At 48.2% G+C, this 26,808-nt stretch overlaps 1 protein-coding gene across 21 annotated transcripts in view; it reads right to left on the bottom strand.

Moving 5' to 3' along the window:
* Positions 1-26,808, bottom strand: part of CACNA1C (calcium channel, voltage-dependent, L type, alpha 1C subunit) — a 659,923-nt gene that overhangs the window by 190,498 nt on the left and 442,617 nt on the right. For 17 of the 21 annotated variants that reach the window (XM_011931026.1, XM_011931027.1, XM_011931031.1 and 14 more), the window contains exons 6-8: positions 20,992-21,150; positions 13,905-14,101; positions 2,325-2,428 (exon numbers count right to left, since the gene is read on the bottom strand). In XM_011931026.1, coding sequence (XP_011786416.1) covers positions 2,325-2,428; positions 13,905-14,101; positions 20,992-21,150 — 460 coding nt within the window. Of the gene's footprint in view, positions 1-2,324; positions 2,429-2,730; positions 2,835-13,904; positions 14,102-20,991; positions 21,151-26,808 lie in introns of all 21 variants that reach the window. The other 4 variants (XM_011931029.1, XM_011931041.1, XM_011931040.1 and 1 more) reach the window with 2 other exon arrangements.

Here is a 26,808-nt window from a genome sequence, read left to right as displayed (position 1 = left end):
GGCAGATGTTCTATCAGTGATTCCAGAGCTGCAAGGAGCAGATGGCAGCTCTCAGAATGGGTCAGGAAAGAAAGGTTGGGGAAGGTCTCCAGGAAAGACCAGCGTATAGACTCAAAGACTCCTAAGTTCAGAGGTCAAATAGCCTTAATGTTCTTGTTCTGAGTCAACGAACATTTTTGAGTATTACTAAGCTCCAGGTTTGGGGTGAGGTGTCTGAATACACTCTAGCACATTTAGGCTGAGTCAGCCAAGATACGGCCTTCAAAGTGGCCTTTTCTCCAACATCAGCAGCTTCTGTCACTTGACGTCACTGCTTTGATTCCACCAGGAAGATGACTCCTCTGGGGGGCCAAGAGTGACTGTGAACAGACGCTCTGCTCAGGGAGGACCCTCAGAGTCCAGCCCTCACTCTCCACTTCAGGCTCTTGGCAGGGGGTTACTTGCTCAGATTTGGTTCCCAATCTCCAGGGGAAGAAAGTGGAGTTACATTCACTTAAAAGTCTTGAGCTGTGGTTTGTGTTGCAGTTCAAGCTCATTCATCGTAGATCTCATGGGAGGCGGTGCCTGAGTGCTGGCTCTGGTTCTGCGGCTTACCAGGGAAGTGACGTTGTACAAGTCGCTTATCATCTCTGGGCTCACGTTCCTCATCTTTACGAGGAAAGGCCGGAGCATTTCTAACATTTGATGATTCTGTAATTCCAGTTATAACAGGCACCCAGTAAATAATAATCATTGTAATGATAGCACCATTATTGGGCCCTTACTACACACCACTGTGTTAAGTATTCTGAAAATGATCTTATCCTATCATCACAGCCACTTATGCACCGGAATTATCATCTTCCCTTTTTCAGATGGGGAATCTAAGATTTAAAAAGGTGAAACCACCCAACATGATGCACCCAGCCAGGGCAGAGCTGGGATGCCTCAATTTCTGCTTTGATTCAGGGTGATGAGGTTGATTTTTTCCATCCTTTCCTTGGAGATTCACAAATAAACACAGGGGCATTTTCTTGTGTTTGAACATGAAACTGAAAACCTCTCTACCTTCCAGGCAATGAATCAGAGACTTACGTTGTTCTGCTCATCACTGATATCCCTGATGGAAGGCACTAGTCTCCCGTGTGGCCTCACCTTGGAAAAAGGCATTTTGTCATCAAGGTCTCTATCGGGCCATTCTCCATGGGAGGCGGAAGGGCTGGAAGGAGACTGTTTCCTCTACGCAGCTCTGAAGGCCAAGCCCACTGCTCTGCACTGCATTAGGGCAGCTGTAGGAGCTGGGAGTAGCTGTTCCCAGCTTATGTACTGAGGAAATGTGGGGAGCAATCTTTCTCTTTATACCTAAATTTCTCCCAGCATTAACCTCTCTAGATATTTAGGAAAGACTCTGCAAAGCAGCTGACAGTCTCAAGCAGAGTAGAAGTAGATTAACCCCCTCCCCCAAGTGGCAAAGGCAGCACAGTGGTCACCCATGAGCCGGTCACCAGGAGCATTTAGGTGTTAGGCCTTGGCATGGCTGGTGTGGACTTCTGAAGAAGAAAGTGGGCTGAGGAAATATCTCATGCGTTTCCATGATGAAAAGTTCCTTGACCTTCCAACCACATGCTACTTCTACCATGGGCTCTCGCTATGTTGCCCAGGTTGCAGTGATCATAGCTCACCACAGCCTTGAACACCTGGGCTCAAGTGATCCCCCTGCCTCAGCCTTCTGAGTAGCTGGGACTACAGGTGTGCACCACCATGCCCAGCTACTTCTACCACTCCAAATTTCATCTGAGCAAGGGCTGAAATTAGGTAGACGTGATACTTGCAGCCGACTAGATAAAGTTAGAGGAAAGTGTACCCTATCTCTTCTATTCTTAAATAATCTATGGCTTCAAACAGTTAAGGTTCCTTTCCGTTCAGAAAAGGAAAGTCAGAGACAGACTGCTCAGTCTATGAATTAAAACGGAAGAGAATTAGATTTTGAGTCTGTCTTTGTTTATGTTTTAAACCAGTCTCTTCTTACCCAGGCCTGTTCACCAGAGGCCATGAAAGCACAAGGAGAAGGGCCCCGCCTGCCTGGACAGCTACCTGAGGCTGGGAGGTGCTGGCTGGACCCAGTTTTTGTGGTGAAGCCAGCTCTCCTCCATTGTCCACCACCGAGACCAGTGGCACATCTGACCCTTTACCCAGCCAGGACAAGGACATCCACTTCAAGGCTCCTGTGGTGACCCCTTATCCCAGGTTCATCAGAGCCAGAAGAAAAACACAGCCAGGAATAGCAGAAAGAATAAATAAAAACAAATGGAAAAATCAAGACCTTTTTCCTTGGTCCTGCTTACCCGCTAAGCACACCGAGAACCAAGTTAAGTACAAAAAATGACCCTATGATGATTAGCGTAACAAAATAGATCCAGGGCCAGTCCCTTCCTACGGCATCATTGACCTGGAAGAACGGAATGATAGTTAGTGAGGCACACGCAGCAACCGAGCACGGCCAGTGCCGGTCCCCGGCTCCTGGGACACTGACCCACGCAGCGCCGGGACCCGGGGACCCTCTAGGTGCAAATCAGAGGCCAAACAGCCTGCCTGGCCAATGGGTCAGAATTTGTGGTTGAACGGAGACTTTGTTGTGGTTTTCCTGGGCCTGTCAGGGTCCTGTCCCTGAGGACCCCAGGCATGTATGGAGTGGAACCTGAGACCTTGCTCGGCTGCGTTGTGGAGAGGACATAGAAACGGTCAGCTTACCCGCTCAACACACCGAGAACCAGATTTAGAACGAAAAAGGATCCAAAGATGACCAGACTGACAAAATACACCCAGGGTAACTCATAGCCCATAGCGTCCTGCATCTGGAAAGACGAAGGAAAGTTAGGAAAGAAGCAGCAGAATTGGGTTACAGCAAAGAGGCAGGCAGCAGGTGTGAGCAGATCGGGAGGAGACAGACGGGGCTGAATGTGGGCTTTGTTCATGTGCCCCGGGATACCCACGTTACCCGGGCATCACCCATGTTCAGAGGACCTCCTGTGACCGAAGGGGACCTCGGCCGGCTCTGCCTCAAGAGGAATCACTCTCTCTCTCTGTGGTTTTATTTTCTGAAAAAGAAACATTTCTCCCATGTTTTCTATTCACTTGTCTGAGAAAATGGGTCACCGCAAAAATTAACTTCTTCAGCTGGTTTTAGCTCACTTGGGTTTGCGTGGACATTAAGCCTTTCGTGGCCCCTGGAGGCCCCTGACTTTGGTGTATGAAGTGCGTCAGCTCCTCAATGGACAGGCCTGGAGAACTGAAACCTCAGAGGAGGTGTGAGGAAAGACGACCTTCCTCAAGGTCTTGCCACCTGGACCATGGGCCAAGCCCAGAAGTTGGAGGCTAAACCCCAGTGCTTCACACATACTGTGAGCCACCGGCTGGGAGAGGCAATCATTTTGGTTTATGTATTCAGAGAAAGGTCCTGTGACTGCAACCACAGCTTAGATGGACATGGTCCTTCATGTGGGAACCGACTGTAACTAACGCCCTGAAAGGTCACAGACCCCTACGGCAGCTGGAGGCAGTGGTGTGCTGGAGCTGGCTCCTGGGGGCTGTGGGGAGCTCACCGTGCACATCTCTTCCCAGCTCCGCGTTCAGCGACCACACTAGTGGCTTGAAACTGACCATGGTGGGAGTATTTACACCACAGAGATAGGCAAACAATAAATCAGACCCCTGTACCTGCTGTCTCTAAGAAGAGATGCTTAAACATTTATTAGCTCACCATTGGCTGGAGGGTGGACGTGCAGATAAATTGCAGAGCTATGCTTCCATCAGAGGAAATTTATTCTGATTTCGTTTCTCAAATCTCTCTCCTCTGATGCTTTATGACTAAATAGAGTTAAGTTCTGGCTTCCTAAAAATGAACCCCTTTGTCCTTGTGATTAGCTCATAGAAACCCAAACTTCCGAGGCACACAGGCATCCTGAATGATTCACATCAATGGATCTCAAAGTGTAGCCCACGGATGAACGGCTTCAGCGTCATCTGGGAACCTGTTCAGAAATGCACATACCTAGACCTCTCCCTGACACTGTGGGGGAGGCCCAGCAACCCGCATTTTGACAGGCCCTGCAGGTGATTCTGATGCACGCCTGAGCACCACTGATCACACTGTTCTCTCTATAGCTCCTAACTTCACATGCAACAACACAAGTGTTGTGGCTCGTCATGTACCTCCGCAAGGTTTCATAGCAGTGTTCCTCAAAGTGTGCTCTGAGGACCACCAGCATTAGAAACATCTGGGAGAGTTATTAACACAGCAGATTCCTGCCCCACGGCCCCAAGATCTCAGAGTGGCCCACAGGCTGCACATTAACCTCCCCAGGTGATTCTAGGGTGTGCTCAAGTTAGATAACCACCCCACGATTTCCACCCAGGGGCCTCAAAGGAGTTCAGACAGGTGGGATACCAATACCCTCAGCCCTTGGGCTTTGCAGCTTCAGCAGCCACTTGCATTTGCCTAAGTACGCCTGGATAAACATGTTCTCTGCATGCAGGGAATAGAAGACTGAGAAGTACCTAGCTAGTCTGACTGGTATGAAGTGTGACATCCCAATATGTTCTCTACGGATCCATTCATATGTATCTGATATGACTAAATTTTGGTTAGGAAAATTCACCCAGTGTAGTCATTGTGCATAGTGCAAGCATCGTTGTCTGGGGGTCTCCATCTGAGGGACCCCCGTGTTCACGGGGAGAGAAGATTCCCAGCATGTGCCCACTTGGCCGTGCCGTTGCGAAGTTCAATCGAACGTGGGTTTACTGAGCGTGCTCATGTTCCCGCGTCCGGTCTGCTTTCCCAGAGCGCTTCCCACTTGGTATCATTACCTATTTATTACGTTTATTATTTGCTGCTTGTCTTCCATGCTAGAATGTGAGCTCCCTGAGGACAGGTGGTTTTGGCCTGCTTTGTTCACAGGTATACCCCAGGTGCCTACAAGGGTGCCTTGCACATGGTAGGTCCTCAGCTAATGTTCTTTGAGTGAATGAGTGAACTTGATATGTGCTAGGCACTGTGCTGGAAACACAAAATCCTTGCTGGAGGGGAGACAGGAAATGACCAGGCAGCTACAGTGCAGGCTGGCAGCTGCAACTGCAGGAGGAAGCGCACAGGGTCCCAGAAGGCTTCCACCAGTGGGAGAGCGGCTGCGTGAGGCTGAGCGGGGCAAGGGCCGGGCTCAGCAGGCCTGTGTCAACCTTGCACTGCACAGCCACTGAAGGCAATGGAGATAAAGGGCAGGAAGGAAGCCCCAGAGTCCATGTGGTCCTGTGATAGCAACGGAGGTTTGCAGAAGTTGGCAATTGTTAAAAACAGAGCCTATGGCTGTAAAGCCATCCCGGCTGCGGGATGGAGGATTCTCCCAGTGGCTGAACTACTAAAATATCCAGCAAAACAGCAGCTGTTAGGAGAGGCAGGGTGAAAGGTCCTTGTGTATCAGACCCTGTCCCCATCCCAGGGAGCCTGGGAGCTTTCCTTTAGCCAGAAGGTAACTGTCTGAACCAAGAGCGCAAAGGAAACCACGCCAGACTTAATCACCAGAAGAAAAACAAACCCGAGCCGATACAGGATGGGGTGGGACTGGTGACACGAGATTAGGGAGAGAAAGGCAGGAGAGCCCCAACAGCTGCCTGACCACAGACCACCCCGACAGCCTTGCTGGCCATGATGGGCTGTGGGCTGCAGGTCCCATTTGACCATGGGAACTGTGAGGTCATTCTTTGATTATTCTTAGCAGCGGTTACATCAGAGTCCACATTTGTTCAACAAGTATTTACTGAGCACCTCCCTGTGTAAGGGTTCTGTTGTGAATTGGGCTCTGTTACAGCGAGAGCAATGGGGTTGAGACAGCCCTGGAATGGGAGTCCCAGGCACCTGCTGAGGAAGAGGGAAACCTGGAACCAAGGTCATGGGGAGCCTGCGGGTGTCCTTGTAGCTTTTCCTCTCAGAGTAACTCTTGCTAAGGAGGGTCAGAGCAGTCCCATTCTTTTCCTCTAAATGACTACTGCTTTACTTTTTTGAAAGGGTGGGGTGGTCAGGAAAAGCTCTTAAGAACTATGGACTCCCACCAGAAGTAATGTACACTGCACACACACAGCAGCCTGCAGACAGCCTCGAGGGCACACTGGCACCCTGAAGCCCGTGCAGGACCCCGTGGTACGGACGCACTCCAAACGACTGGCCTGTTCTGTTCGTTCCCAGAGGAGCTTTCCTCAGCTGTGCTTCAGGGGATTGGAAGTGGCAGAGGAGGTCTGTTCTTGGCAAGCTCCCCTTGCTCCTCTCTGGATAACAGACCCCACCTTCTTCAGGACACGTGGGAGCAGCCAGTTCTAGGAGGCCACGGCGTGCTCACCACGGTTCCCCTCCCAAAGCTGCCTCCGGAGCCTGGGCAGATGGCAAGTGGGAGTTGGGCTTGATGGCGCCCAGGCAACTTCCTCAGAATGAAATCTTTCCTCACTGGTTCCTCACACCCCTTACATTTTGTGAACATTTAACCTCACGAAAATGCAGCCTTGGAGGCCACACAAACCCACGAGCCTTGGAGATTTCCTAGGGCCCGAGCTTAGTCTGGGAATCCTTTCCTCTGTGCCACACACAAGGTGAGAGGCTTCCAGCATAGGAAGGACTTCAAAGCGGGGGGCTACAGACCTCAAGGTCATGGCCCCACAGCCAGCCAGGGCCATAAGAGGAAACCCATGTGTCCCCCTTGCCATCCCACACTTCTGCTTTGGTCCCTCCTGGGCTGTGGGCTGGTTTTTTAGAGCTTCGAGATGGGGAACAGCAGCCGAAGGCAGGAGGCAGGAGGACAGACGAGACATGGAGGTGGATGAGGCCAGTGTGGTCCTCAGAACCCCACCGCCTGGGTGAGCAATGCTCGGCCACCACAGAAGGTGATTCTCTGACCTGCCTGGCTCTGGTCTGAAAGGAAAGTTCTCCTTTTGTTTCCCTTTTACTTTCTCCTCTTTATTCTGGGCCACCTACTTTGGGGGGCTGGCTGAGTAGAGAGCACACAAAGCTGGGTGGCTCTGAAGTAGGGCGATGCCTGGAGTCATGAGATTGATGACCTAAAGCAGCTGAAGTGGAGCTATTAACAAGACAAAGAATAAAGTCAGATTAAAAAAAAAAATGACCCAGATTGCTGACACCCTTATTTAGAGGTGAAATAAAGGATAGGTCTTCTAGAGCCATTAAGCCATGTTCCTCGGGTCTCCTGACTTTCCAAAGGAAAGTCAGTTCATTGTCTGTAGCCTCGAGTGCCTCCAGGCCCAAGTACTGGCAGGATGGCCCCTGCCTTGGCCGAAACAGCCTCACTACAAAGGGAGGGGCATTGAATGAAAACGACCACAGACCCTTCGGAAACCAGCATCTAATTCTTTGAAGGGAGCCCCAGATTTAAACCCTCAAGTTCGCTTTTTCTCTTTCCCCAAAAAGACAAATAGGGGAATGAGCTTCCCTAGCCCGTCTCCTCAAGGCCACTCTCCCGCCTAGCAGACCTCCACGGGTTCTCAAGCTGTGTGTACCTTTCCAGTAAGGTTCTTGGCACAGGCACTGTGGATCCAAAAAAACTGAATCGTTTCAGCAAATGTCGAGAGAGAGGCTGACACCTGCCATGGAAAGGCAGGAGGTGGAAATCTCTGAAAGCCAAGGTGCTTTACACTGAGCGTCACTGGGGGACAGGATCTGCTGCTGCCAGTGAACACCAGTCAGCTCAGGGCAACAGCTCCATCAACCTGTGGCTTTCATAACCTATGTCACCTTGCTTGCTGGGACACGGGCAGCTACCTCATGGAGCACTGAGTGAGCAGGAAGTTGTGGAACAAGCTTCGCCTGGCTCCTCCCCACCCCTGCACCTGCTTATTGTGTGCTGAAAACCCAGGAGTGCCTCAGAGCCCAGGGAAACGCTTAGTTTCCATGGGGGAAGAAAACAAGCTCCTAGCACTAAGGCAAGCCAAAAAAATAAGCTCCTCCACGTATTTAAAACTGCCTGGACTCAGATGGACTCAGGTGCTGACATCATGTGGGAGGTTGGGAGCCGTTGTAGACAGTAGTTGGCCCCGGTTTGAAGACCTGTGCAGGGGACAACTGGCTCACTGCCATAGTGATGTTGAGAGAACCTAAAATCCAGGTCTCTGCAGCCTCCCTGCTGAGACAAAGCTTGCTTTTCCCAGGCAGAAGAGCCTTCTCTCCTGGTCCAGCAAAGCCCCACTTGGTCCTGGAGTGCTCTGTGCCCCTCAGGGCTATCCTGCTCTCACAGAGGGGTACTGCCTCGCACAACTCGGTTAAGTTCCTCCGCATGTCCTGCACCTCTTTAGTTAGACCTGAACTGCCTGGGCAGGCCTTATTCTTCTCTGTGCTCCCACATCCCTCATCCAGGAAACAGTAAATGCTCAATAAATGTTTGCTAAATTAAATCACAGAATCATAAGGACTCACGTAATGCCAGCAAAATAAATAAAATGAAACCCAGTAATTAAAGAATGGCTTTGAGAGATGCTGACTCTCTTCCTTGATATGCTTCTGAACAGCCAGTTTACTGTTTAGATCAGGGATTCTCCATCTCAGGCAACAGGTGCCCTCTGGGGGTAGCCCAGAGGCAGGTGAACAGGCAGGGACCACAGAGGTCCTAACATGGTCTCTACTCCAAATCCTGAGAAAGAGCCGTGGACACGGTTTCTGGGTTACTTGAGGGTTTCTCAGCTCCTCACTTAGAATGACTCTTAGGTCATCATAGAATTCAGCTCTACCTTTTATGATACCTTCAGCAATTCTACATTCTGTAGTGACAGAGGTGGCTTTGTGAAGATGGAGTAGACAAAAATGGGGTAAAACACCCAAATTCAACCTGCTTGGATGCAAAAGGTCTTTGTCATAAACAAGGGATATTTCAGCAGCACCAAGACCAGAGACTGATAGCTGTCGTGTGTGTGTGTGTGTGTGTGTGTATGAATTTAGTAGAAATACGTTCTCCGCACATCCAGACACGTAGTGGGATGGCAAGATGAAGGGTGGAGTTGACAAGTGACTTATGAAAAGTTAACTGATTAGATTTTTGTTCCAAGGATCTCCTGTTGGCTGAACCAAAACAAATCCCAGGTACTACAGAACACACTATTTGTGACTCTAAAAAAAAATCTTTCTTTTATATGATTTCTCATTAGGTATTTTCTTACACCCTTATTTATTTATTTATTTATTTATTATTTATTTATTTATTTTTGAGACGGAGTCTCGCTCTGTCACCCGGGCTGGAGTGCAGTGGCCGGATCTCAGCTCACTGCAAGCTCTGCCTCCTGGGTTCCCGCCATTCTCCTGCCTCAGCCTCCCGAGTAGCTGGGACTACAAGCGCCCGCCACCTCGCCCGGCTAGTTTTTTGTATTTTTGGTAGAGACGGGGTTTCACTGTGTTAGCCAGGATGGTCTCGATCTCCTGACCTCGTGATCCGCCTGTCTCGGCCTCCCAAAGTGCTGGGATTACAAGCTTGAGCCACCGCGCCCGGCCACACCCTTATTTTTAAGTTTAATTTTTAACTTGCGAAAAAACATCAGTTGAAGAACTGATCACGGAGAAACTAATGCAGGGGGCAATTGGCGGCGTCAGGAAGAGGGTGGCCCCAACAGGATGGGAAGGGGCATGAACCCAGGATGTCGTGGGTCAGAGGCTCTTTACTGTGGTTCACAGCGTGCCACGTTCTTGGGGATCCCAGAAGGGCATGGGGTGGACAGAAGTCAACAGAATGCTCCTGATGAATTACTCAGGCATTGAGATTCCTGAAGAACTAGAAACACGTCCTCTGGTGTGACGCCTAGTCTAGCTGCTGCCCCCCTCCTAGAGTTCTCACCTGCAACCTTCTGCGTGTGTCCCAAACCCCAGATCATCCGCCATGTCATTCTGTTTCCCATGAGCAGGGGGCTCATTTCAAGTGCTGAACACAAAGTCAGCACTGAAAAGATGTTTAATTGATGGATGTTTCTGTTACCTGATTGTGATTGCCCACAGTGTGTAAGAGGTCATGCTCAGAGTTTCAGACCAACCGGAATTCTCAGAGTATGCCTACGAATCCTATAGAAAAGATTCTGCAAAGGAGGTTGACCCAGCAGCCTCTTGCATCTTTGAGATGGCACATGCGTAGACCATGGGAGACAAGCAGCCTTGAATGATGTGCAAAAGGCTAGGGATGTTTAGATTTTTGAAAAAAAGAAAACATGTGAAACTAAGAATGGAAACCAATGGTAACGTTATACAATTAGGTTCTTCCCTCCTTGGTGCTTCACTGCTTCTGAGGAAGGCCAGTGCTTTTTATCTGGTCACATTCCCCACACCTGCCCATCTGTTTTTAAGAAGCTTGGACATTCTGTGAGTAAAGGATGAATCTTTGACTGACTGAAGAAATAATTTCCTAAGGAAACTGCACCCCAAACCCAAGTTTTGTTTAGTTTCCAAATCCCCGGTGTCCACCCTTCCTTACTCTGTCATCTGAACACTCCTCAAACAGGAGAGTAGGTAGAAGAAATGTTTTCAGCAAATTGCTCGGCTTGTTGGAGCCTCAGCGCAATGCATGGCCAAAGGCTTTCACAGCTGAAGTAATGTTCAAGTATTACTTGACCAAGTCTGATTTTTTTTTTTAGTCCACTCTTCAAAATCGTACAATGGAATGCAATCACGGATGTGAGAGGAAAAGAGAAAGAGACTCTTTCTACAACAGGAAGCAAGTGCTGCCATCTGCTAGGTGCCTTCCCTGGTCCCTTCTATCTCAGGCCATATCCAGCAGCTGACCAGTCGCTTCTTTGATGCTTTAGTGTCTTAGTCTTTGCCAGCTGTTTGGTGATTTAGAATGAATGGAGCTCTGGGGTTTCCATGCATTACTACACGTGAAAATCTTGGCTGCTCCTTCTCAAGTCCTTTAGACTTGCCCTTTGTGCTTGAAGGACAATTCATTCCTCTGAGTGAAAGGCCTTACTTCCCCCACCTCCCTGTGGAAACTATCCCCCTTGAAAGGTTCAAAGTCAGCAGCGTCATACCAGCACCATGAGGTTCAATAGGTTAGATTTCCAGCGTTTTCAAACTGCAGCCTGGAAATCAGAATCACCTGGAGAGCTTTTTCAAAATGCAGAGACTGGGGCCCCGACTTTACAGCTTCTAATTCAATGGCTCTGAGGGAGGTTTGGGTATTTTTATATTGACAAAGCTCTATGTTTGATGCTAAAATATTTTGAGATTTGAGAGTCTGTGCTTTGGAGATACTGGCCTAGAGGCTAAGGAGGAGGGACACTGGAGAGAAAGGAAGAGGGAGAGGGAGGAAGAAGGAAGAAACAGCCATAGAAAGGTCAAAGCAATTAGAGAAATTGAAAGCAGGAGCACTGGGCTAGGCAGGGCTTCTACCATGAACACCCAAGTTTCAGTTTTAGGTGTGTGTATGTGCACATGTGTGTATACACACATGCAGGTGCACACACACACATACAAATGCACACACACACACAACATGGCCATTGTGGGAAGGTGCTGGGAAAATCAGAGAGAGGCATGTCCCATGAGCCTGGGATTGTTTCTTCACCTCTGACACGTTTTCCATTCCCAGCCTGAGCTCTATCACACGCACCCCAGGGGAGAAGGCACAACACAGCTGCTGAAAATTGGTGGTTGCAGTTGTGGCTGCTTCTGCTTCCCCGCTCCGGCTGTCATTATGACAGTATTTCTTTGGGTCACATCTGGCTGGTGGGGCATCAATGACTTGTGGTGGGGGAGAAGAAGGGAGTGGTGAAGGAAGAACACAAAAATACATCAGCAAAGGCAATCATATCTATTCCTACCCTCCACCCACCTTCCACTGCCACTTGCCTTCAGTTTGATGCCATGGAAGGCACGGGTCTGAAGTTTATGGGATGAGGCCCTAAAGCACAGTCCCACACAATCATTTATTCTATGGCCTGTAGGCAGAAACTGCCTATTGGCAGAAGGATAAGGATGTTTCTGTCCTTGGCTGGTCAGAGGGACCCACCCGAGGAAGAAGGACCAGTTAGGGCCACTTGGGAATTTGGTCTGCTTTGCTAAACAAAATAAATTTGCCTAAGTGTAATAAGTTCAACTCCTTCTCTCTGTCTTACAAATTTTTCAAAACCAAGTTCTTATTGAGCATGAATCTCAAATATGTTTTCCAATGTTTCACTTTAGCTTGAGGCGGAGGGGATCTGACCTTTGTCTTCTTTTTGAAAGCATCACAACGCAGCAGCTTTGCCGCGGCACGGGTCCAGCCATATTGCCATTATTCGGTTTAGAATTTAGTTGGCTTCCTAGACTGAGCTAATTGAACTGGACTAGATCTTATTTACGACTGAATCCTCAGAGCCTAGGAGCACCCCTGGCATGGAAGGACACTCAGGAAATGTTTGCTGGGTACCAAGTCCTCGGGCAAGTTTCAAGTCGTCACTTACAGAGAGAGGGACACATGCCACAGCAACACTGGGTGTTGGCATGTTGACTATCACATAAAAACCGAGAAAGAGGGATTTCGAATCAATAGGACATGGTGCTTTTAAAGAAATCATATGACAGAATACTGTGCACCACATCTCTGTACAGTTACAAAACTCTTCCTTCCGATTCAGGAAGAAGTCGATGCCTCTCTTGGCATGATTTCCTTTTGATCTGGCAGCTCTGCTCAACGGGAAGCATTTGCTCCCCTCTCACTCTTCCCTGCTTTGGTTTGTAGACATGTTCCCTGAGTAGGCTCTTAGATTGTTTTCACAATGGCCAAATACATTTGCCTATTTGCAAAACTCTGAAGGAGATGGTATTTGTAAGACTGGCAGTATGCTTTTTATTCACCCAAATTCTGGAGGACAACGCTGGATTCTGGCAAGTCATTTCTCATGCTGAAGTTGGAGACACGATGAAGAATATATTTTCTGGAGTTTTTCCTAATAATGGACTTTGCCAGAATCGAGACAGCTCAAAGACGGAGTGTGGGTTTGCCTGTGGGGTAGGCTGTACAAAAATCTGGCACTTCAGAGGCTGGAAGCGCAGCAAAGTAGTGTTGGCTACTGGATAATAAAAGGGGCAACTTTAAGGTAAATGAAGATTTACTATTGATTGGGTGGCTCTCGAGAATGCTATTTCTCTACCTAATGCATGTGGGGTTTAATAGATGACGGGTGGATGGGTGCAACAAACCACCGTGTTGCGTGTATACCTACGTAGCAAACCTGCACGTTCTGCACATGTATCCCAGAACTGAAAGTAAAATAAACATTTTTTAAAAAGTGTATTTCTAAACAGGCATCACATGACCAGCAGCATGTTTTGGGAATGGTAAAAATGCTGCCAACGCATTTGTCTGATGGACTATTCTAACATGTTAAGGTAAGATTGAAATAAAGAGTAAAAATGGAATAACATGCCACAATGCTTCACAGTTCAATAAAAATGGTTTCTTTATATAATTTATTTTTAGAAAATCAGGACTGACTTTTTCTCTTCAGTCCAAAGAATTCATAATTCTGCCTTCCAGCTCCCTTTTGAGGAAAGAGGCAAGAAAAGGATGAGGGCAGAAGGAACTCCGCATGGGAGGAGGAGTTGAACGGAACCCTTGTGCCAGCTTGGCCAGCTCATCCATGCCTGCACACCAGGGTTTTGCACTGTGGTGGGACACACTGATAAAACGACCTTTCCCTAAGGCCAGCGGGTCGGGGAGGGGACTTGTTAGGGTGAAAAGCTCATGCCTTGTTTCTCAGGCAAGACCTGGAAGAAATCAAAGATGCTCTTCATCAACCATTCTATCGAGATGTGTATGTGACCCCAAGACCATGGGGAGGAGGAGAACGGGAGGTGTCAGGGAAGCGCTCACGGCCTCTGTGCCCCCACCCTCTGACTGCCCACTCATGCTACATACCCAGTACAGCACGTCCGTCCAGCCCTCCATGGTGATGCACTGGAACACCGTGAGCATGGCAAAGGCAAAGTTGTCAAAGTTGGTGATGCCGTGCTTGGGACCATCCCAGCCGGGCTTGCACACCGTGCCGTTCTGGCACTGCCGCCCATGGCCTGTTTCCAGCGCACAAGGGGAAGGGTCATCTTCTGCTGGAACATCTCAAATGGCCAGAAGAAGACAGGAGACGGGAGCAGCAGCGGGGCAGAGACGTGGGCAGAGAAAAAACAGAGAAAAGTGACAGGATGAGGTTGATGGGATGGGCAAAGCAACCATGGCAACAACAGTGCAAGACACGCTTAAATCATGTCCCCTATATGTGAATCAAGCAACATAAGAAAGTAGGCCTTCCGTTTAGGCTGCCGTTAATTTAGAAGGTCAGTCCTTTTCACTCACTGTTGTAAAAGCTGTATTTTAATCTCAGTAACTGATTTCTATTGCCCATTCTGTTGTAACATGTCAGCATCATAATCAAATGGCCAATCAAAAAATAATGATGATGCCACCACTGCAAGTGGAAACTGACCCAGAAAGCGATTAGGAAGTCCATATTTTCTTTTTTTGGTGGTAGAGTTCTACAGACACTTGTATTGGAATACCAGAATTTAGGGTAAGGACAACACTGATGCAAACACTCCTTCACATAGTTAGCCAACCGATCCCATCCAATAATGCTTTCTAACTACATGGGCCCATCACATATTAGAGGATAAAACATTGCCAGGGATGCAAGTCGCTTTACAGTGAAGCCTTATATAGGTGGAAGACGGAAAACGGACTCTGCTGGGGAGAGGGATTGCCTGCAGCCGCTTTCATTGCAGCCTGCGAGTACACACTACTGACTGTATTTCATGCATGTCATGTGGGACTTCGCAGCTCTGCCCTTTGCTCTGCAGCATGAATACCTTTCAGAAGAGAAGAATCATTTTCTGACCTCTAATCAAGACAGAGCGGCAGTGAATAATAGGGAGTGTGCTTCCTCAGTACGGACGCGGCTTGGTCAGGAAATAGTAGAATACAGTGTCTGTGGCTAAAGGCAGCAGTTGGACTAATTCCACGTGCGGGAAATAGCTCCCAGCAAATTAATGAATGAAGATGTGACTTATATTTTGAGTGTGGAGATTGTTGGTAAATTTAAACAAGACCTGGCTGATCTAAGAATTTCTATTATGGGAAAACACTGAGAAAGTTTTGGCGCTGGCTATGGAAGGTAATGGTGTGGAATTCACAAAAGTTCGTGAAATCAAGGACATTGTCCTGTCCTTAGACAAAGTAATGACAATAACAGACAGAAGAGACCCCAGTTCCAACAAATAAACGATTACCTATAACAATGAAAATATGCTTCCAGAGAGACACACACACAGAGAGAGAGAGAGAGAGACAGAGAGAGAGAATTTGCTTATAGCTCTTCATTTAGAGACAACAGATCACCCAGGATTGTTTTCCGGTTTCATGTATCAAAACAATCATAAGTGTGATTACTTTGCCTACATTAGGCTCTGCATTGAAGATGACTGGCCGGTGGGCTAATTCTCAGTTGGTGGCTTTAAATTTGAAACTGTTCACTCCCAAGAGGAAGACCAGAAGAGAAGTATTAATCCTTAAGTAAGAGATAATTCTTAGGAGAACATAGTCTACTTGAAAATATATGCCCGATTGTGTCTTCCCAGCAGCAGTGGCAGCTCCTCCTCCTCTTCATTGTCATCAGCACCTGCGTGGTCATCTTTGTGGCCTCCTCCTCCTTGTTCTCTGTCAATTTCATTTCTTCCTCCTCCTCATTTTCCTCCTTCTCCTTCTCTTCCTCCTCCTTCTTCTCCTCTCCTCTCTTTCTATCCCACTGACCCCATCAGCTTTATTGACTTACAATTTACATGCCTCAGAATTTATCAGTGTAAATGTACAGCTTAATTATTTTTAGTAAATTTTTACATAGTCACGCAGCCATAACCACAGTCCGTTTTAAAGCACGGCCATCACTCCCCGAAACCCGCCTCGCCGGTTTGCAGTCAATCCTTGCTCCCATCCCCAGTCCCTGGCAACCTGATCTGCTTTCTGCCTCCATTGCTTTGCCCCCTCTAGACATTTCATATAAATGGAATCACACCTTATGAGGCTTTTTAATGTCCATCTTCTTTCACTTAGCATAATGTTTTGAGCTGCATCCGTGCTGTTGCATACATCAGTAGGCTCTGTTCCTCTTTATTGCTGAGCAGTGTATTTCCTTGTATGTTTATCCGTTCACCAGCTGATGGACGTCTGGATTGTGTCCAGGTTTGGGCTATTATGAATAATGCTGCTTCCTGGCTTATTCTTGGGCCAGTGCTTAAAGTTGTGTGTGAGTCCTGTGTTTGCTGATCGAGGTGCAAAGGTCTGCACTGCTGGTCCCTGAACTGTTAGAGAGACAGTATCCACACCATTTCCTTATTTCAGGGTCTAGCTCCCAGGAGGGCTCCATTAACACAGCTGAAATAAGCAGTCCTCTAACCACAACTTTTTATGACTTTTAAAAATGTGAAATCTTTAGAGATTGGGATGTGACGCTACAAAAAAGGGGGAGACTAAAATGTAAATCCTAAGCCTAAATAACACATGAAAAAGTGGATAACAAGCACCTAAAAATTTGAGAGTTGAGAGACCGGAAAACCAAGAGCCAAGTAGATCATTAATTCTGTTGGGTTCTCACCCATTCTAGTCATAGCTTTCTAGAGAGACGTGTTCAGTCACTGTGATAAAAGTGCTGGAATGATAGGAGAGACGGGACAAAGAGAGAGGGTGAAAAAGTGAAGGGGAAGCTCTTGCATCTTTTTCTCATGTTTTGCTTTTTCGCAGAATAAAGATGCAGTTTATCTTTACACTGGGACTGCTCACCCGACAGCATTCCCTGCACTCTCAATTCCCACAACGTCACAAAGAGGGCAAAGGAGAAGGCTGCCAAAGGGAGTTCTGAGTGTCCTCGAGGAAGGAAAACATTTCTGGGGATTTTACGAATATCTGTGAAAAAGAAAATGGCATCAAGGGGAAGTGGTCTCACTAATAAGAGAGAAAGGGATGAGATTCAGAAATATTATCTAAAGGCTCTATTGCCATCCCACTATTTAAAATCTGATTTGAACAATAATGCAAAAGATTTGAGAACAATTAAGAAGCAGTGATGATCTGGTAAAAATAGGTATCTATAAAAAGCACTAAAGCGAACACTTGAAAAAATGTGAACACACACAAATCAGCAGGTCCTAGCAACACACACTCGAGGGTGAGGAGAAATTTGCTTAAAACGTAAAAATGTGTTGGTTTTCTTTTGCAGAGTCATGAAGTCCTGGGGAGGAAAGTGGGAACACGAGGTGGGAGAAGGAAACAAAGCAATGCAAGTTCTGTATTTTAAGACAGGAATGAAGAGAGGTAGAGTCATTCTGGAAAGTCCAAATTAAGTTTTCGGTAAAATAACGGAGATGAAGATTAGGAGAGATTTTAGAAATGCAGTTAATAGCAACAAAAACACAAAATCCCGGGAGAGCTCCAGTTAGTGATTCCAAGGAGAAATCACTAAAGACAAAAATCAATTACTTTTTTAAAACTCAACTTTAAGGAGTGAATAGAATGAAGACGATTTCACTTCTAGGTTTTAGCCAACCAATTCTGTGCCAGTCTCAGGGGTAATTACTGTGCTTGGGAAGCTATTCAGAGTGACCTGGCTCAGCACACCATCAAACAGATGGGACGACCAGAAACAAAAGGTATCGGCGTATGGCGATGTGTCTGTTGAGGAGCTGAGAAGGCGCCTTGCAGATGTCTCCGGGATTAGGGTAACACTGCCTCTTCTGAGACCATCTTCACCAGGGGCTGTTGCCTGGAAGGGCAGTCTAGAGGCAGAATATGGTTCACCTGAACAATTCCGTAACTTTCTTTGTGGATTTTGTTGGAAACATGGATCAAAATCCAATGTATTTTGAAATCTAGAGATATATAAAATTCACAGTCTGTGAAATAATATTGGACTATAAAAATAATTTGATGTAAATCTCATCAAAAATTACGAGGGCTCACAAAGCACTTTTGTGTCATCTAAATTTGCAGAAAATCGGGTAATTCAACCCAAAGTCTGGAATTAAAAAAAAAAAAAGAAAGAAAGAAAAAATTTAAACCACCCATTCCAAAGTTTATATAAAACTCTCCAAAACACTTAAGGGTTGGTTTCAAAGCCTGCAAGTATTTGGTCTTCTGCTCCACGGCTGCACAGATATGTCTAGGTTCTTGCACATTTTCCTTCCTTGTCTGCACTGCCGACTATGTGGGTGGACAAGGGCTTGACGGCAGCAGCACCATGTTGTGCTAAGAAAGACGGAGTGGGTCCTGGCTTGTGATCAGATGGCAGGTTTGGGAACAAAGGGACAGCAAGCTCTTGATTGCAGAGTATTTGAGAGGACAGGCTACTGCAGCTGTGTCCTGGGCCCCTCTTCCCAGCAGGGACTCTGGTTCAGGTGAATGAGTGAGGCCACCTTCTCATGGAGCCTGGCAGGGCCCTTCTCTCTAGAGCACTTCTGTTGTTGTCCTGGCCCCCTTGGCTCATGGCCATTTCCGTGATGGGAGCCTACTTCTCTTCTGAACTTGCAGGCAAAGATAAACCCATCACATAAACCATCTGATGAGTCTCTTGGTAGGAGGCAACTTCTCGGGCACTTTTCCTGGTCCCGTTTACTGTCAACGATGGACAATGTGATCCTAAATTGGTCATTCCAATTGGGGAGGCCAAGTCTTATCTTTGTCCTAAGAGGAGTCCATGACAGGTTCAGTACTTGGGGCGACCTCTTCACTGGGCCCTGTGGCTCTGACCTTGAGGACGGCTCCCTCCCTGTGCCATGCTTTCTTTGTCTGCCATGCCCACCCTTTTCTGACTGTCCAGGGTCACTGAGGCCTGGTAACAAAGCCCTGGACTTCCAACCAGTATTCAGGGCCACTTATTCCCACAGGCCCTTGCAAGAGCCCACCACCAGCAGAAAACACACTTGGGCTGCTTTCTCGTTAGGATGATGGAAACCGCCTGCCGTATTGCAGCCCCTCTCCTTAGCTCTGTGGTGCACAGACATCTGATTGCACAGCAGGGCCGCCATCTTCGGCGCGACGGCTGAATTCCACCATTTCGCTCTTCCCCATGTTGCTGGTGAGAGAGCCTCACCATCGTCACTGCTGGACTGACGGGGAATCTTTGAGACCCCACATGTCTGTGACTTCCTGAGGAGTTTGGGTCAAATGGTCATTGACAATTTCAATACAGCTGCATCAACTTTAGACTTTAGACACACCACAGTCAGTTCTTAAGGAGCCTTAAAACGAGCTCTCACAGGGCCACACAAGTCAATGAGTTTATTGGTCCTGAGCTAGCTACAAATCAACCTGAATAAAAGGAAGGATTTTAATTAAAGGGGAAAATATTACTCATCTATGGTCTGGCATTTCTTTAAGCAAGGCTGAAAATCTCAGAATGTTAGCTACAGGCAAGATCTGCTTTTTCCAGTTTAACAAGGATTCTATTTTTGAAAACAGGATAGTTTATTTTATATGATTATGACCCAAATAATTTGGAAATTCTCTCTCGAGTGAAAAAACAGTCTCCTGTTAAACAGACTTCCATCCAAAAAGTGAAAACATTTGTGTGATTCTGTGTCTATAGGAGTATATGTTCTCTGTGTGTGGTTTTTTGTTTTGTTTTTAGGACTGCGGCTATGTGGAAACAAACTAGAAACCCCCTCAAATATGCAGTTAATCCATCCAGTCATACTAGATTATACATAGAAAGTATTCTATTTTGATTTCTCTACGAATTTCACTCCCTGTTGTTTGGAAGCTATCCCTCCTCACCCCAGTGAAGCGAGAGGTCCCATTTAACTGAATGCTAGGACTGAGTGGGAATGAGGGGCAGTGTTGATGGAGAAAATTAGGTATCCTTCACTGTTCCCGGCAGATGATGCTCCCCTTTCTCCACCAAGATGCCAAAAACTAAGATGATGGATCTTGCTGTGTGAAAAAAAAATCACATACATTTAACATGGCTAGCCCCTTTGGGGCGGGGAATATTTTTTCAACAAGTTCTTTGTGTTAAGCTGCTTTATCTGTCTGTTTAAAAGCCTTGTCAATTTCTGTTTAAATGTTTCTTTAAAAGGCCAAGCTGCGATGTTAGTAGCTTTAGCAGCAGCTTGCAGCATATCCTGCAAGCCAAAACTCCAGTGCCACGCAGGGAAGTGCCTAATGAACCAGCATTGCTGTTAAATATATTGATTTATGGAAGGAACATGAAGCGAGAAGGCTCAAAAAGGAAGGCACTGGGAGTCATGGGGTAGAACTAAGCCTTCTCCTTGAAGTGAGGAAGTTTGGCTGCTGGCAAGGGTGTGATTCCCACCTGTCCTCCTCCCCCACCTGGAATAGGGGCTCAGGGGAATCTGCCTGTGAATGGAGAAGCAGAAACAATAATTACAGAGGATCTGGAATCAGCACCATGAAGGTAGAAAGATCTTAGAGCAGTGCTGGGAGAGCCTATTGCTCAGGGCTGAGCGGCGCCCCCCGAAAGGGCACCCGATGGCCAGCCACACTGAAACGTGGAAGGAGCAGAGACTGACATTCCCAGGTCAGCTCTGATTCTTAAAACACTCAGGGTTGGCTTGAAAAGTGGCAGACTGACGAAAGATAGGTTCTAAGTTATTCCAATATTTCTCCAATTGTGTAGCTTATTGAAAAGTGCTGAACGAAGTTTGCGTTAGGCCGGCTTAACAGATTAAAACAAAAATTGGAACTGAGAAAAAAAGGATATGGGTCTCTCTGCCTCTCACTTAAACATGCCCAGTGGGCGTCTGAGTGAACGGGACCTTCCCTGGGCTCTGCTGGTCATGCTGGTGTAGCCAGCAGCGGGAAAGGAAAGGTGCCGGGAGTGACAGAGGGCAGGGCCTTGGGAGCGCGGCCGCCTGGCCCTCTTACCCGCTATGCCAGCAGCGGGAAAGGAAAGGTGCCGGGAGTGACAGAGGGCAGGGCCTTGGGAGCGTGGCCGCCTGGCTCTTACCTGCCATGCCCTCCTGGTTGTAGCAGGTCTTGTGCATCTTCCCCATGAAGAGCTCCAGGCCGATGATGGCGTAGATGATGATGACAAACAGCACCAGCAGGGCGATGTGCAGCAGGGGGACCATGGCCTTGATGATGGAATTCAGGACCACCTGGAGACCTGTGGGGACAGAGCCACTCACTGAACCAGGCATCGCCGCGGGTACCGTGCTGACGCCATCTCATGCCATCCTCCGGCAACTCTGCAGGGAAGGAACTGCCAGCCCTGTTGTTCAGATGAGAAGACTGAGGCTCAGAGCCACACACCAAGGACTGATGGTGCAGGGGTCTAAATCCAGGTTGGCCTCACTCCAGATCTGTCTTGGAGACTCATCTAAAGCAAAGGACTGGCAGCTGCGGTACTTCCGAGGGGAAGAACATGTTGTTTCCATCCATGACTATCAGATTGTGTAATATCTCATCTTACAGGCAACCGAGCGCCTTTTTCTGCCAGAGCAGCATCTCAGGATAGTGAGAGCTCATGTGGACTCATAGACGATCCTCCAGGTTTTCCCCATGGTGGGACTGGGGAAAGTTCTGGAGCTGGGTGGTACTGACGGTTGCACAACAGTGTGAAGATACCTACGGCCACTGAGCTGGACACTTGAAAATCGTTAAAATGATCACTTTTGTTATGTTCTTATTACCACAAGAAAAGAAACTCTAGAAAGCACCCAGATCCTTCTGGTAAAAAGAGTAAAGGAAAAGCCCGCCTGGGGACATGGGTGTTGTCGGTGAGGTCTGGGGCTTGCACCGTGGTCTGTGGGGAGAAGGTCCCCCTTACTAAGCTCGGCTACATCAGAAATAACACACTGGGGATGCCACTTACTTAAAGCGACACTGCAAATCATTTGCAAATGGCAGGAAGGTGGTTACCAGCAAGTCACCCCCAAATGACACCCAGCCCTGAGAAAGTCACGTGTGAGATTCCTGCCCAGGCGAGTGCAGTGAGTCCTCACATTCCAGGCGAGAATGTAGAGGCAGCTCCTGCTTCCCTCCAGCAGAGCCAGTGGTGCAGAAAGTCACCCTGAGTGCCACCTCTGATACACAGAGGACGAGACACCCTGTCCAAGTCACACTACACAGGTCACTTTTTGCGTCTTTACCTTCTGTGTGTGGGGCATTTCACCCTCACGTTTATCCACCGTGCTTGCCCCTGGGTAAACTAAGGCTGGTCACCCCCTTCCCAAATCCCAAGGCTGTTGTTGGTGCTTTTCATTCCGGTGGTGTGATTCTCACAAGGCTGATTAGAACGATTCTTCCCAGCTATTAAGCCAAGCTGGGAAGATTAAAAAAGAAAAAAAGAAAGAAAAGAAAAGCTGGAATGATTTTACCTGTGAATTAATGAGAGTGCTTGCAGCCTCCCATTAGAACAAGATGTTTTCAGATCGAAATGATTCCATTAATTAGCAAGTTGTACACACATTAGTGTTAGAGTATGCAGAGCCGCGGAGAAAGTTGAAAATTGAACCGCAAAGCAGCTTTCAGGGCATCTGCTGGGGGTGGGGGTGGGGGATGTGTACCAAGTGCTATTCGAGGTGGGGGGAACCCCAAATCTGAGCTACCTAGGCATGAGGGCATATCTCGGTGGGCCTCAGTGCTACAGCCTCCAATGGCAAGAGAACAGTGGGTGTGGGACATAAAGGGACATCCACTGGGAGGCTCCCCTCCAGGCCGCCGCAGCTAGAGGGCTGCTCAGCAGGCTGCCTCGGGCCTGCTGGAACTTTGAATGCCTTCCTCTGCTCTTAGGATGAAGACAAGATCCTTCCTGGGCCCTACAGGACCCTGTCAGGTCTCCTCCACCCACCTCTCCACTGACTGCCTCTCCCCAGCCCACTCCAGTAAAACAGCTCTTCTTTTAGAAAGCGGAATATGCTACTGTTCCTCCCACCACAGGGCCACCACACACGCTGGTCCTTCAACCTGGAACGCTTTTCCCCACTTCCCTCCTACTTATCCTTCACTCTCAGCCCAAGCATCTGTTTCCCCAGGGTCCGTCATTTGCCCAGGGATCATCACCCAACTCCCAGACCAGAGACGTATCCTTTAAGTCTTCTTGGAACGATCTCCTTTCCTCTGGAGAGTGCACCTCAGTTTGAAATGTTATGTTCCTTAACGGGATTTTAACACATTTATATCTGTCTCTCACATTAGGCTGGGTTTTGTGAGGAGGGACTGTGCCTGTTCTTCTCCCTGTTTTGTCACTAAGGCCTGGCTTGGTGCTGAGCATATGTGGGAACTCAGTAAATATTTACTGAAGGACTGACAAAACGTATCATCTAAATAAATGCTATTGCTGTCCTGCAGCGCTGCTGAGTATTGCTGCACAGACATCTGCTTTCCAGATAGGTGTCTAAGGGAGAGGTGAGTTTCAGGGCCTGCAGGGACAGAGGCCACTGAACAGGCTGGAGAGAGGCCAAGCGGAGTGAAAGCAGTTTGTGGGCATCGTTTCAGCTGTCAGCAATGCCATAAGAAATCCTGCCAAATGCCCTGTTCCTCACACCCCCACCCAGGCTGGGGCCACGCCACTCACCTGAGCACCCAGACCAGAAAACTGATCTCCTAGGCTCCTGCTTCCACTCAGTAACCAAGCCCTGCCGGTTTGGTTTCAAAGTATGTTTAGACATGAATACATTTTTCTTACTGTATAAATCATATATGCTAATTATAGAGAAAACAGAAAATACTTATTACAGAGAAATTACAGAACACAAGGAAGCAAGAAGAAAAAAGCAACCATTCATTGTCCGGGCCCCAGGAGAAGAGCCACTGTCAGCCCTTCCCGTCCACGACTCGTTTTCCTCCTCTGTCCCCTTCGTGCTCGTCATTTGGTCAACTGGTCTCCTGGTTTTCAGTGTTGCCCCGTCTTCAAGCGACACTTAAAATGCTCTTCCTAAAGTACACACTGGGCCGGGCGCGGTGGCTCACGGCTGTAATCCCAGCACTTTGGGAGGCCGAGACGGGCGGATCACGAGGTCTGGAGATGGAGACCACCCTGGCTAACACGGTGAAACCCCGTCTCTACTAAAAAATACAAAAAACTAGCCGGGCGAGGTGGCAGGCGCCTGTAGTCCCAGCTACTCGGGAGGCTGAGGCAGGAGAATGGCATAAACCCGGGAGGCGGAGCTTGCAGTGAGCTGAGATCCGGCCACTGTACTCCAGCCTGGGCGACAGAGCCAGACTCCGTCTCAAAAAAAAAAAAAAAAAGTACACACTGGAACATGTCCCTTTGTAGCTGAAAGTCACCCAATGACTCCTTGTCACCTGCAGGTAAACTCACCTGCCTTCTTCCCCAGTTTGATCTCAAATGACTCCCAGTTTATACGTCAGGCTTGAGCAATACACCCTGCAGTTCTCAGGCTTCGTGCCTCCAGTCCCAGCGCATGTGGTTCCCCCTGCCTGGAATGCCATTCCCTGCCTCGCTGAGAGCTCCTTGAGTCTCACCACGTCTTTTCATCTTTGTGTCTCAGGCACGTGGGAGGGACTCTGTGCACATGGAGCCAAGTCACATTCGTAAGCACAGGGTGCCTTCAGAAGACAGAAACCACAAGAATGAAGGAATTGGAAACAACGTCATTCAATAATCATTAGAAGAAATTGAAGGTGTTTTGTCAGGAACGGTGAAAAGGCACAGGCAGGAGGGTAACGTCAGTGATTTTCAGAGGACCTCAACTGCTATTTGAGGAAGAGGGGTCAGATGAGCTCTGTCTGACCACAGAGATGGAGCTACGACCAGCTGGGAAGTGTCCGGGAAAGACTTAGGTTCAACACAGATAAACACTTATCTGTCCAAGAAACAGGCTGATCTGAAGGTGGAGTAGGGTGCTCTAAGAGATAGTGGATTCCCCATCCACAGAGGTATCCAAGCAGTGACTTGAGGAGGTGCCTGGCTGGGGATTCTGCCAGTGGGTGAAGGACTGTCCTGGAACACCAAAGGCCCTCCAACTTGATGAGCGTGTCCTGAAGACTTGCCATGGGCAAGAGCAGCCCTCAGCACTCTACTGGATCATTCCAGCTCCTCCCAGCAACAGCCCTAGGAAGTAGGCACTATTTGGAACCTATGTTTCCGATGAGAAGAGTGGGTCCAGAGCAGTGGAGTGATCTGCCCAGGGTCACACAGCTGGGAAGTGGTGGCACAGGGCTCAGTGCCAGGTGGTCTACCTTCTAGCCTGTGGCTTCACTACTGTGCAAATGCCCCCCACACACTTAAACAGTGTGGCTCTCAGCCTCCATGACCTGAGTCTATAAAGCAGTGACACGTGCTTGCAACATCTGCTGGGAAGGCGGGAGAGTCTAGTGGAGTCCCTGCTTCCAGGAGAGCCCAGATGTTTCCAAGGCTGGTCCAGGAAAGGCTCTCGCTTCCATCTGCTTTCCTCGCGGCCCGCCTGGGGTGGCAGAGCCAGGCTGGCTTGTGAAGGCGTGCAGCCAGACTTCCTCCTCTCTACCCTGCCGTGCAGAGTTTGGCTCTCGGGGCCTGGATGTTTAACAGCTTCCTGGGATTGGCTCACAGCTGCCCCAGAAACAGCTCCTCCAACTCAAGTTCTAATTTGGAAAACACATGACATTTCTCCACCCAAGTGTTCTCAGACAGGGCATGCTCACAGCTGATAAGCGAGTGTCGGGCCTTCTTCAGGGCTGGCTGCTCATGTTGGTGAAAGAAAACGGGCCCTAGATAAGCCTGGTGAAGCAACTGCTGTCGAATGTTCTGTGAACACAGGATCACTATTGGCCCACGCATGTGATGAGCCTGTTTTTCTAGCCCTAAATCAGGGTAAGATCTGACAAACACATGTGTACCTAAGGGACCAAGTGGACTGAATATGTGACAGGAGAGCTCTACAGGAAAATTTGGAATGTACGATTCCATGCAAAGATCAAACAGCACGTAACCTAGAAATTCAGTCTCGCTAGTTTGGAGCTCATATCAAGTGACTGCCTCTTGGTGGGTGGAAAGACTCTCAAAGTACCAGGAAGACCTTCCAGGGAGACGGGGCCTTGGGCAGTGGCATCATTCAGTGCTGGGCTTGGGAAAAGGGGAGGATGGAGTTTAGCCAGCAGACATGGCTTTTCCTTTCTTCCTCTTACAGTGCTGCCTGCATTCCCTCTGGGGTGTAACTTGACAATTCCAGTTAGGAAAGGCTTAGAGGACCTGCATATATAAATCATCCTGTTTCTCCTTAAAAGGTCAAGAGAAGCCATCTATTGCGGAAAGCAATATCTGGCACTTTTCTCTACGGTGGTTTTGAGGTTAGTCTGGAGATGCCCAGACTGGTCAAAGTTGGTGCTTCCGTTACCTGGTCCAGACTGTCCACCATGACTGACGAGGGCTGACAACAGATCCCACCCTCTTTTGCTTTATAAAATAGCATCTCACCAAGTCCTACTTTTGGGATGAATTGTTCTGCTCAGAGACCCAGGAATATGATCACAAAAGAGTATGAAAATGCCTTTACGAGCAAGAGGACAATGAGAACTTCTGGGGCTGGAAGGTAACGTGCCTGATTCAAGGCTCCTCTTAAGGACTCTGCTCTTTTCATGTGATCTTCAACCCATAGTTCCCTCTTCTGAATTCATATTTTGAGTCATTTCACAGGAAATGGGAGGGCACAGGGAGGAACTGTTGAAGACCCTAGAATTGGAGATCATTGCCAATGTCAGATTCCACTGTTTGGATTCCACACTGATGCTCTGCTTTTCTGTTGGTGTTTAGGCATGAACATGTCACGTTCCCAATTACTCAGACTCGAAGATTCTAGCCAAGCCTTAGGAAGGTATGAAA

Source organism: Colobus angolensis, unplaced genomic scaffold (assembly GCF_000951035.1).
Source record: "Colobus angolensis palliatus isolate OR3802 unplaced genomic scaffold, Cang.pa_1.0 Scaffold89, whole genome shotgun sequence".
Taxonomy (NCBI): domain Eukaryota; kingdom Metazoa; phylum Chordata; class Mammalia; order Primates; family Cercopithecidae; genus Colobus; species Colobus angolensis.
Note: the sequence above shows the minus strand (reverse complement) of the source record. Positions and strands in the feature narration are given on the sequence as shown.